General features: G+C 40.4%; 1 protein-coding gene across 1 annotated transcript in view; it reads right to left on the minus strand.

The window, feature by feature from the left end:
• CTDSPL (CTD small phosphatase like) overlaps nucleotides 1-12,562 on the minus strand; it is a 48,511-nt gene that overhangs the window by 11,069 nt on the left and 24,880 nt on the right. The window contains exons 4-6 of the mRNA XM_027898807.1: nucleotides 11,749-11,802; nucleotides 8,471-8,572; nucleotides 3,779-3,835 (exon numbers count right to left, since the gene is read on the minus strand). Of these exons, the coding sequence (XP_027754608.1) occupies nucleotides 3,779-3,835; nucleotides 8,471-8,572; nucleotides 11,749-11,802 (213 nt within the window). The remainder of the gene's footprint in view (nucleotides 1-3,778; nucleotides 3,836-8,470; nucleotides 8,573-11,748; nucleotides 11,803-12,562) is intronic.

Below are 12,562 nucleotides of genomic sequence, written 5' to 3' on the forward strand. Positions count from 1 at the left end.
ATCTTTAATTGTTTCCAAGCATTTCGTATTTCCATATAAATTTTCTATACCTTAGAGCAGTCTCAACCTAGAGAGACTCAGTATTTGTGAAACCAGAAGAGAAACCCATCTCAACCAAATGGGACACAAAGAAATGCCTTTCAAAACCTGCTTTACAATAACAAAACCTTCAAGTGACGACCAGAAAGTCTGCCCAAGACAACTCCATCTCCCGTGACCTCCCGTTCCGTGGGCTGGTGCATCTTCTGAGCAGAAAATAACACACGTCCTCGAGCCTCCTCGTGGTGGGTCAAGCAGTTTGTGGTTGTCTCCCAGTGCAAGTAACCAAGAATAGGCCAGTTAGAATGGATACAGCCTATCCTGGATTACTTGAACCAGGCCACAGCCTTCAATAAGGAAATCCATGGATTTTGTGCTTTACAGAAAGGAAGTTTGTTATTCAAACAGCATTTCCCCCCCCACCACCATTAAACAACATTTCAAAGTAAAATGGCCAAAATGCTTCTTTAGCTTTCAACAACTAAAATAAACAATTATTAACTGAAATAAAAAACCAAACACTAAAAACCAGTTTCAGTCAACAGATTAAGAATGAAATTCCAAGTAACGCCAAATCAAACCCCTCGTGGCTGCCTCCTTTTACAGCAAGGCACAAAGGTACTGCAAGGTTGAACATCTTTCCCCAGCCACTACTTTCACCCTCAACAAGCCTCCTGTCATTTCACTGAGCTTCCTGCAGTTTATTCCTTATAATTTGGTAGAGTGGGAGACCAGCTCTGGTTTCCCTTTACCCAGAGAATTGGAGTGAAATGAGAGAGCCGGCCAGAGAGGGTCAGCTCACATCAGAACTGCCCTGCTGTGTCCCTGCCACCATCCCCAAGACAAAGCCTGGGATTCTTCTCCTGGAATTCCAGCTGCCCTCAGGTGGACACAGTCTCTGCAGGCATCTGAAGGCCCACAACACAAAGAAAGGGAGGCACTTTCACACATGATTTATTTTCTTCTAAAATCAAATGACAAATCCTTCCTGAAGATAAGGTAATTCAGGCTGGAGTAAGAAAGATGGGAGAGGGAAAAGGGGTGTTCAGAAAAGCTATTTTTTAATCTAGGAAGCTCGTTTACCCAAGCACCCTTTAGGATGATGAATTATCCTCCCTATACAAAAAAAAAAAGAGAGTTTCTCTGACCTTTGGATTATAAATTATGTAAGGGAAAGCAAACTCCCTGAACTAAAGACAGCATTTTTTTTAATACCTCTGTTGAACAGCAAAAAAATACAGTATTTACCATGAAAAAACTTGTCAGATATGTAAACCTCAAAACTCTTTCAAGTGCACAGCAACTGAATTCGCCACAACTTGTACTTTTGGTGCACGAGATCCGAACAATCTCATATTATTCTGAATTTCTCTCTGAATGGGCACTCCTGAAATGGCTGTTTTTCCTGTTTTAGTTTTCCTTGGGGTTTTGTCCAAGGCAGAGTTCAAGAACAGCAATAATCTGTCAGACCATCTCGTGCCTGATAAGGTACCAGGCCCACTGGTAAAGCAGGTAGGGATATGCACCGTGGACAGGATGGTTCCACAACATTTCACGTATCCCACGTTGTTTTACGCAGCTGGAAGTATTTCCCAAGGTCAATGATTAATCTTTGAGTATATGAACTGCTTAACAAAATGGACAAGCACTACACAGATGACAAATTCTGAGAAGTAACAAAAATTGCTGATGTTTATTATGCTCTAAGGGACTGAAGAATTACAGGTTTGAAGTGGGAACAGGCTGTCAAAGCTCCACAGGCTGTGTTAATGCACATCAGACTCAGTCAGAATACCCCCTTTTGCCCTTTAATTTATCACAGTGTAAAAAGAAAAAAAAAAAAAAAAGATTCCTGAATGACAGGACATTACTTTGCCTACAGAGATGTTGCAAACACAGACTTGGCTTATTCTGTGTGCCATCAAAATTACCTTTATTTCAAGAATCACAAATCCCTTACAGTTAACTTCATTTTGACAACCCAAATGTGACTGAGGTATTTACCTATTTTAGAGATTAACAACTGGAAATACAAAGGGATTAAGCAATTTCCTTGAAAATTATGCAGGAAGTCTCCAGCAAAGCACACTCAGAGACTCATTTCACTTGATCTCCTCAGTCAAGGAGAAGGAGATGCACAAATCCACTCCCTCTGGCCAGCTGTGGGTTTCTTGTTTGTTTAGGGGCTTTTTTGTTGCTGCTTTCTCTTTTCCCCCACATGCAGTCACCTCAAGTGCCAAACTGCATCATGTTTGGTGGTGAAGAATCTCAGTTTGCAGCAGGGAATGGAAAAGCAACTGGCTTTTGAAGTGCCTGACTGTAAAGCCCAGATAGTCTTTTATTGAGATTTGTTTCAAAATGTAAATATATCACCTTGACAAGCTAGGCAATGAGAATTCTGAGCCACTCAAAAATTCACTTTCAAAAGCATTCTACAAAGTTTTAGGAGAGAAAAATGTCTGTTTTACAGCACCAAACACAACTAAAGCCCACATCAAACCAGGATTGACAGTACCACAAATCTCCCAAAACATCACTTAGTGTTTTAAGCCTCAGCTCTGGTGAACATTACAGGTGTTAAGTAACCTAGATATTGAGTTTTTCTACATAAAACAGGCACAGTGTAAAAACTGTCAAAGCAGCTATCACTTTAAAGCACTTTTCAGTCCACTGACTGATATTTAGCAATTATTTTAAGAGTGACAATTACAATAATGGTTTTCATAACAGGAAACGAAACGAAACTATGAACTTTATGATCTATCAATTAGTCCAGGATTGAAATACAAAACTCTCTGTTCAAGTAAAAACAATCCATATAAAACCCCCCAACATTTCAACAATTAAAGTACTTAAAAATCTCCATTAAATCACATCCAGGGAAGATTTGCAACTCAATGAGTGCATTATCTGTAACCTACAACACTCAGCACAGAAAATGCTTCAAACAATTTGCAAGGTTCACATAACAGAAAGGCTCAACTTCAAATTAACCTGTTTAACTCATCTCCAGCAAGAACTTCAATGCCTGCCTGAAGGGGAAAATTTATGGCACGGTAATTTCTTTCATTCAGGGGGTTCAGAAATGACTACTGATTAATGACCAAGCTAAAATACGTGAAGGGGATTGATTTTCAAATTGTGGGTGCTTTGCATTTACTGAAAACCATTTCTCAGAGCCATAAGTGAAGTTCCTGAAGAGTAAGACATAAAAATTAAGTCTCCTCGCAATTTTGTCCAGACCTTTTAAAATACGCTGAAGTACATTAAAAAAAAAACTATCAGAAGAACTTTTATTACTTACAGGGATAAAAGGGGACAGAAATTAAACAGACTGTCACAAAAACCTGAGGAATGCCTGTTCTTCCTTAATACCTTTGTAAAGTTTGGTCCATATGAGCTACCAGCAGACCTTAACAAGCCAACTTATGTCCTGTTTGTCTTGGAAGGAATGGGAAATGCAGTATTCAAGTAGCTTTTTCTGGGTCTACTCATGTTTGAAACCCCCTTCTTAGACCACTTGCTGTTTGAAAATGTTTTTAAATTGACAAAGAGTCCAGTATTGAAGCCCTGAGAGAGAGATTCTACCTGATCAAACAGGGATGTCTTTCTGGATGGTACATCCCAGAATACACAGTTTCTGTGTTTTACAGAAGTTACCGAACGCAAATCAGCAAACGGAGGAAGAGAACACTCTGGGACACTCAGGACACGATGCTGAAGGAGCAGCAGCACTTACCTGATGTATGGTTCCATCGATTTCGACAGGAACGATGAAATCAGCGTTGCTAATTGGCTGGAAAGAACGACAAGGAAATAACCAACATTAAAAACGCGATCACTGGAGGGACAACTTCAGAGCTGCAAAAGGGAAGAGCACCTACTTCCCAGGACCAAGTTAGTAAGCACTACTGACTGTACAGATTCACTCTGTGAGTGCCCTTCACACACACAAGTCAGAGACCTCACAGTTGCATTCCTGGATGTTGCACTTCCCTCTTCTCTCATATTTTTGAGCTTCATAAAACATAATACACTCCACTGCCTGAATAACCAACCCCCTCTACCACTGAGTGTGTTTACCAGGAAAACATTTATTTGGATAAACCCTTCCATCAAGTCTGTGTGGATACTTGATAATCAAGAATATGAGCTATGTGCTTCACATATTCTATTCTGGGTCATCAAGTTGTAATTAATTAAAAGTAAAGACAGTGGTAAAAGTAATACCTCATGGTTATACCTGAATATAACAAGCCTCAAGTTGTATAGCTAATTGATTCTCAAGATGCCATACTTGAAGAACCAATAGCAATGAATTTAATCATGTAAAACTGCATTTTAATTAAAAGGGAAGAGCAGACACATTCTGCCCAAGTCCTTGAATCCACTTTTCTAGCCTGTCGATCACAACTTATTTCTTAAGACTTGCTGTGAGAAACTGCTGGTCAAGTAAAACTGCTTTGGAAAGCAGGAAAGTGGCCTTGTAGGCAGTTTAAGAGTACATAATCTAATCTTGGCTAGACAGCAGTGGTAGTTGGGAACACGCTGCTAACAATGTTTACTGGTTGAAATGGACACCCAGCTTGGCAGAAGCCTTGGGTACAGCTCATGCTTTACGGCCACGATAAAGAAGTAGCCATGTAAACACGCCTGGCTGAAGCCTGCAACTCATTCCATCATCTGCAGCTTGGAAATGGCTGAGACAGAGCTGCCAAATACAATTTTAACATGACTGATTAACAGACAATATGCTCCATGGATAAGAGCCTAGAATGAGGGCTGGGAGCAGTCTGGTAACCGGTGTTACTAAGCTAAGGCTGGAAAACATCTTCACTCAGCTCCACTACACTTGTACAGACCTTCCCACCTGGTCTTCTGGATCAGACTGATCTCAGGAACTACCAAGAAGATGCCCCCGAAGAATCTGTGAGACTAGAAACAAACTTCAGGCCCACTCAGGGGGAAAAGGGGGTGCCAAGAAAGCAGAGAAGCAGCCAAGGTGAAGAGCAGGTCACACACTGGTGAGCCTAAAAAGGTGCTCTGTGAAAAACGGTGCGAAAAGAGAATCCTGCAGCACGAACCTGACAGCACCACTTTGATCCCATTCCCTGGAGAAACGAGATTCCAACTGCACTGTGAGGAAACCTTCCTACGAGGAGAGCCAAATGACCGCAGGAATTTCTACGGAGGGCCAACACCCTTCTCTCAGGAGCAAAGTAATGAGGAAGATGGTTTGATCCGACACCTGGAAGTGCTGGGTCAGAGGGCAAAGGAGGGGCTACATGGAATCTACTCATCCTGACATACCAGTATTGGCAACCAGACCTCCAGAGCAGATGATGCTGGAAAACTCCACCCTGCCGATGACCCCTGTGCGAGTATGACCTGAAGAATTCCTCAAATACACACAGTTGAGTCCAGATTATTTCTTTTTAGCTGACACTGAGCAATTTCTCCTTTCTGCTTCGGGAAAAGACAGAGGGGAGGTTTCTATCTGTTCCCTAAAAGGAGTCCCTCAGATAGAGAAGGTACTCTGCAGCATCTCCAACAGCCCCAGAAAAAGTACACAAAAATGTTCTGAAGCTTCACCTTAAAAAGAAACCCAAATGAACTGTCAATAAGCCTCAGCCACCAGTTTTCCGGCGGGTGCCAGCTCCCTGCAGACTCTGAAGAGGCTTGCACACACTTGAAGAATTTATATATGCATGACTCCCTTAAGCAAGAGAAATACTCTGCAGCAGCAGAAAAAAGAAGAGGTCACTGCAAGCTACTGAGGTTTTGAAATCCACTGATAAAACTACGGCTTTTACAAAACTTAATCTTAGCAGGAGCTACACCAACCAGATGCCAGAGAAAAAAGCAATTCTGTCTAAACATCTTCATTTTTTCCCTAACAAACAGAGCTCACCCTTAGACTTTGTAACACTGACCAAACTACTCTCAACTACGTATTTGCCTCCTCCACTTAAATTTCAGGTACTATGTTGTTTTCTTGTTGGCACAAGTGATAAGGGAAGGCAGCACGGGCTGGGGTTCTGTGCTTTGTCACGGTGGGGAGAGAGGAGGGAAGTCTGCAACAATCTGCTGGATGGAGGTTTTTGGGGTTGTGCACGCAAAGCACGTACGTGGGAACCACTGAGACAGAGCCCGAAAGGAGACAATGTATTTCCACCGAAAATCTTCAGTTAGAACTGTTTCTATTCAATAAAAAAAGTCAGCATTTTAAATGTCTCTGAAAGTGTTTCACAGCCAGTTTTGAATAGGGCTGCATTCCAGACTTGCATGTGGTTTAATGCATTTTACACAAAACCATGTTTACATCTCCCTAATTTAAAAATTTATTATTTTCGCTTCTATTATTGTTTTTTATGATGGGAACGATAAACTATCCTGTCTATGTATTCCTTTTTTACTCTTGCCAAGGAACCCCAAACTTTATTCCTTTTAATATGCACCTAACATGAAAGCCTAGTACCTCCTTAAAGCTTCACAAAGATGCAGGGACATAAAGCAGATGAGAATTACCCTCCTTCAGATGTTGCTGCTTTCATAAAAAAGCACTTTAAATATTCTGCCTCTCTGGTTGCGTTAAAAAAAAACATGTAATCTGCATTTGAAATATGAAGCCTATTTCATAACAGAATTACGAATTCCAAAGTATCAGGTGTTTTAAATAAACCCCTTTTTTTTTGTACTAAAAATCACAAATTTATGTATGCTTTTCCAGCTTTTAAGTGGGGACCTGCTTGGTTCGAGCAGACATGCTTTAGTGGAAGAAAACCCCATCAAAAATACCCCCAAAACCCACGAACTGAAAGAAATGGCAGAAGTAACTTGATTATCCAGGCAGAGCAGGGTGCACAGAGGTGTTCAAGCCCCTGCTCTGCTGGAACATATTATTTTTGATGATAATTCATGGTCTTGATTCAGCTGAAGCATTTCCCTTCCTGAATCAAAACCCAAGCAGCACCACTGGACAGTGCCAGCCACTCCAACACTTGGTTTTTTCTCTTACACACCCCCATCACAGGGTTTTATATTAAGATAACACCACTGTAGGCAGAAGATTAATACTACAGAAACTCCAACACCTGCCTAACACTACTGACCTCACTCAAAAAAAGGAACAGTTTTCTTCTCCTAACACGAAAAATTATTCAGTGCTCATCATTAAGTAGAATAACGATTTCCTTTTTTTAAAATACCTATTTAATATCATTCAAATGCCCATCAAATATCCTCTGAATGTTGCCCATCGCATTCAGAAAGCAAACCTGTATTTCTACCTTTCAGACAACACTAAGCCTAATACTTCATTATTATTATTATTATTATTATTATTATTATTATATAAATTTAGATTTTTAAATTCAGCTTTCCCTCCCTAACTTCTGGTTTTTGGTAAAATAGGAAGGCATGGTGGTTCCTCCTTCTCCAATCCAGCTGTGTTTCTCATCTCCCTGAAAAACTCCCCAGTACAAACTCAGTCTGGGCATAGAAAACAAATCTGGCACTGAGGTGAGGGGTTTCTGTGCACCACCATAAACTGTTATATACCATCAGGCACCATAAAGACAGAGAAAAATCTTAATTTCAGTTCGAGGCAGAGGAATATTTCTTCTAATGTCTCCATATAAGGTTTTCTTTAAGCCAACAAAGACAGGCTGTTGCCAAATTCTAACCACAGCATGAATTACAGTTTGCATTTTAAATGCTGGCAACTAACTAGTGAAGGATTAAAAAGTGGTGTTCAAGCTAGCAGTGAAAAATGGAGTGCAACAACTAGAAGAATATAAAGTTTTTTTATAAAACTTTACTTTGCCAGTAGTGAGGTAACTATTAATTATTATGAATTCTCCAATCAATGTATAAAACCAGTAGATGCTTTATCGTGTATTAGATCTGCCAATCAGAAATGCTGCCAGTACAGATTATTTTTATTTCTGAAGTCTCCTAATTTCAGCCCTACTTAAACAATAGAAAAATACCTCCACTTCCACCACATGCTGAAATCTGAAGGGCTATAGAAGTTGCTTCTCAGAAGTGACTGACTCAATAGCAACAACTAAACGGTATTTGTTTTCCTGCTCTGAAAACTAAATACTAAAACTGTATTTTCAAAGCAACAAACTGTGTATCTGTTAAAATACAGGTTCTTGTTGAAGTACTTGAAGCCATGAAGTCAATACCTATTCCAGGCCTCGTTGCAGCCAGTGTGACTGTCTCAGAGGCAAAAAATAAAAAAGCAATATGTGTGTTCCTCCCCTTACAGCTAAATTAGGATGAATAATCATAGGAGTAGCAATGAGAACTCCCAGGCATCCTGGGAGAGCCTGTAAGACGAGTTCAAGTGTTAAGAGGCTTAACAGTTCCTGCAGCATTCACTGACAGATTAAAGCTGCAAGAGATCACTTTTGAATTTACTTACCTTAAATGAACTGTGCACTAAAGTTTCATCTAAATCAATGACCACACACTTCTTCCCGTAGTCTGATGCTGTCAGTTCTGGCAGGAGGTATTTAGCTGGTGGCTAAAAACACAAAGAAAAGAGGAAGACAACAAAGAAAAAAAAAAGTAAAACCTCTATCCAAGGGGCGCTCTTCTGTCAACATTACTATTCTAGCAATTACTGGGAGCTGGAATACATGACTCGAAATTCAATGCTTTTCTGGGATCATCTCAAGTACACACATGGAAATTAACGGCTCATGCAATTGCAATACCCATACAGACTTTTTTTTTTTAATATTATTTTTTAAAATGAGAGACTTGTTTGGAATGACCTCCAAAGCACTGGAAATGAAAGTGGTAAAACATCATCACTAGCTAAGAAAACCCAGGGAAAAGTAAGACATTTGATACAACAACATCTTTTTGTAGTAACCCCTTTGCCTAATGCCTGGTTTTGGTTGCTGTTGTTATCCTGTTCCCAGCAATGCCATTTCCAGCCATATCAGGCTGATGGACATTTACACAAATTGTAATTTCTGTCTGCCATGAAAGGTGCTAGAGTGGAGGAATCCATCCTGAAGGAAGACAGCATTATTAATTTTATCTTCCCAGGACATGTTTTCACTTTCATTTTCACCACTTGTGAGGGCACTGACCAAATGTCACGTGGATTATGCTCCCAGCCAAGGCATTAAAACTGGAGTAAAGAACCTAAACTAGGCTCTTGTACAGCATGCTGCCCTTACTGAAAAATGGTGCCAATTCCTTGAATTGACAATTTTTCTGAAAGCAATGCAGACAATCTCATATTCTTTGGATCACTCATTTCCCACTTTAACGCCCCAGTTTGCAATAAAATTACGGTTACTTTAGGTTTTGGTACTGGATACTCCCTGAAATAACAGAAATGGGAGAGAACCCTTCCATCTGGAGCTGAAACACTGCTGCCACTCAAAGAGGGGGTCTTTTTGATGAAGGAAAAGGATCAGCTTTATGGAAAAGTGTCAACAGGGAGAAGCTCAAGGCTGAGAGGAAATTAAATTAATTTACAACTGGGTGCAGAACTCTAAACTTCATTCTTCTGCTATCTTTTTATCTGCCCATGCAATGTAAGGATGCATCTGTCGTGGGTTTTGTTCCTTTCAGCAGCCCTTTGGGGAGGTGCTGGCAGAGATCTGAGGCCACCCCTGTGCAGGTGACACACACAGGTGAGTCAGACACCCCCAAACACCCTCGGGCTGCCAGGACAGGTTATCAACCACTGTCTGAATTCAGAGCTTGTCTCAAGTTGACAGATAACTGGCCAACGATGCCTAATAAGTTCTTGTTTAAATGAAGCACCTAACAAATGAGATTCTGGACTTAACTAAGTGTTTTTAGCTACAGCAGAAGTTCTCGGGGCACTTTTAGGCGCGCTCACTGCAACTGATTTAGCTCCTTACAATTAACAACGACAACAGTTCCTTCAGCTACCCAACTGGAAGCTGCCTTTGTTTACAAGCCACTTGTCTGAACACATTTTCTCTCAGCAAAAATCTAACCACCACCTTCTAGAAAAAACAAACTTCTGCCTAATGCCTGTAATGGATCCAATCCATCACAGTCACCCAACTGGACTCAGATTTATAGGACACCCTTTGCAGGTTACACAGACAGTCCCACAACTGCTTCAGCTCCACCTCTGCTTGTTGGCAAGGAGGGCCACACCGAAAGAATTTTAGTTTCTCACTCCCCTGATTTCAAAGCCTAAAAGGTATTTAGGCACCCCACCTCAATTTTTCACAGTAAGGAGGATCCAAATTTGCAACCTAAACAGAGCAAAAGCTTAATGAAAGAAAAATCTAACCCATTTGAAGATAATAATCTTCAGAACCCGTGTTCTGATACTGATTTCTTGTCTTTGAAGATGAGAAAAAGGCAGGAACATCCCAAGAAACCTTCAGCATACTTTTTTTCTTTTTTAAATAATAGTTCCGTTCATTTTTGTACTCTTAGAACTGTATCTAGTTTGAATTTTTGACTAAGTTAATCTGCACCAGCAGTTCAAAGCCAGAAATTCCTTCTGCTATGCGAATTCTTTATCAAACTGAAAATATCTATAGCTATGAAAAATATATGAGAATAGATATAATCCATATAAAATTAAGCTATGAAAAATAGGAGCACTGCCTCATCACAGATATCTTTAGTTTTTTTATCTGTAAACTGTTATGCTTGTCATCAACAAAAAGATGGACATCTACCAGGGGCTGACTAAAAAATATGAGAACCTTCAGCTCTTGAGAACCTGAATCCCTTGACTGCATTTGAGACAACCCATGCCTCCATCTTCTTCAACCACCTGCACCCTCTGCTTTCTCAAAAGCAGTGATAAGAGTTTCTCTCCCTTTTTGTTACTGCATTAAGAAATAATGTGCACTTATTGACCCAACTTTACCTAACAGGACTGACCCTCAAGGTTTCTCCTGGGGAAACACCAACCCCTCCTACAAGCTTTGGCATCTTGGGTTCAATGTGATCCTGCTTCCCCGAGTTCACACTCCATTTGAAGTTCAGAAGAAATGAGTTTTCCATTTCACAACCTGTGCCTCCATTGCCCTCGTTTGCGAAAACACATTTGCACCCCTGATAATCTAACAGGGATAAGGAAACTATTCTGGAGCTGAAGTCACTGCAAGTTGTGAGGCTGCTAAATAGCTGGTGCAGGACTCTGGAGCGAGGATGACATTTTTGAGGCTTTAGGAACTTAAAGGATTTGTATGTAAAGTATCAGTCCATTTGTTCTGCTGTTCAAGCTTCCTGATCTAAAGCGATTTCCATGTGCCAAGAGTAGTAAAACTTTGAGGCAGAAACAAGCATTACTCAACACTGTATTTTAATTTCTTCATTAACAGAGACATATCCAAGAAGAGTTCTAATTACCAGATTTCCACCAGAGTTAATAGTGAATTGTTATGGACCTTTTATAATTTCCTTTTTTTTCTTTTTCCACATAGTAGCTTTAAAGACATCTAATATGATTAAGAGTATTTAATAGTGGTTAACAGCAACTCATATTTACTATGCAATACTCTCTGAGAGGCTGCAGACTTCCACAGAACTCAGCAGAAAAATTAACACGTGGTCTCTCAGTACTGTTAAGTCCTAGCTTGGTCTTCAATTCCAACAAGACACAAATTGTATACAAGTTAAACTGGTCACTGTTTGGGATTTATGCATTCCAGCCAGGTCTCATGGCTGATCAGCTCAACAGACCTTGTAGTGAAACGACTGCTGCACTGCTTCAGTCCCGTGGAAATAGTATATTCCCTAAGAAAAAAAAAAAAAAAAAGGGGGTGGTGGTGGCAAGAGAACAGGACTTTTGGTTGAAGCATAAACAGCTGGTCAACACAAATCTTTCAGAAATTTACTGTATAAAACAATCATCAGCTTTCTTCCCTGCAGGCCCGTATTTCCCACAGAGACAAGTATCAGAATTAATAAGCCCCTTTTTTGTTTCCTGCGCTGGCAATGCTGTTGAGCCCAAGTGCAGCACACTAATTCACTGTTCGTGTTCCCTCCAGCTCACACTTGGGGCTGCACTCCACAGAGCTAACAGCTTCTCCCTGCAGTTACACAGACAAATACTCTTACAGAAGATAAATGATTTCTACTCAGAACACTGCCAGGAGATGCCAGCTCCTGTTATGGAACACGCAGTTCCCAAAATTCCTTCTGTAAGTTATAAAGGGGAATTGTCCAAATGCACGTGAGGACAAGTGAATATCCCAGTGCTAAGATTTAACTTCTGCAGGGATTCTGAGGGATAATTCTGATACCACTCCTTACCAGTGGGATTTTGTACTGAACAACTATTTAGGATGTTGCATGAATGTGGTTCTGTATTTCCATCTACCTTTTTGTTCAAAAGAATTAAAAATACTGAGGTTGCTATGGGTCTACTTTGATTTGGGGGTTGGAACTAGATCACCTTTAAAGTCCCTTCCAACCCAAACCATTGTATGATTATATGAGATACAAACAGGATAATGTTCCTATTTTAAACCCCCCCCAAAGTAATCCTGGTTCT

This window comes from Empidonax traillii, unplaced genomic scaffold (genome assembly GCF_003031625.1).
Source record: "Empidonax traillii isolate 1590-97213 ecotype Southwest subspecies unplaced genomic scaffold, ASM303162v1 scaffold624:size695616, whole genome shotgun sequence".
In the NCBI taxonomy this organism is placed as follows: Eukaryota; Metazoa; Chordata; class Aves; order Passeriformes; family Tyrannidae; genus Empidonax; species Empidonax traillii.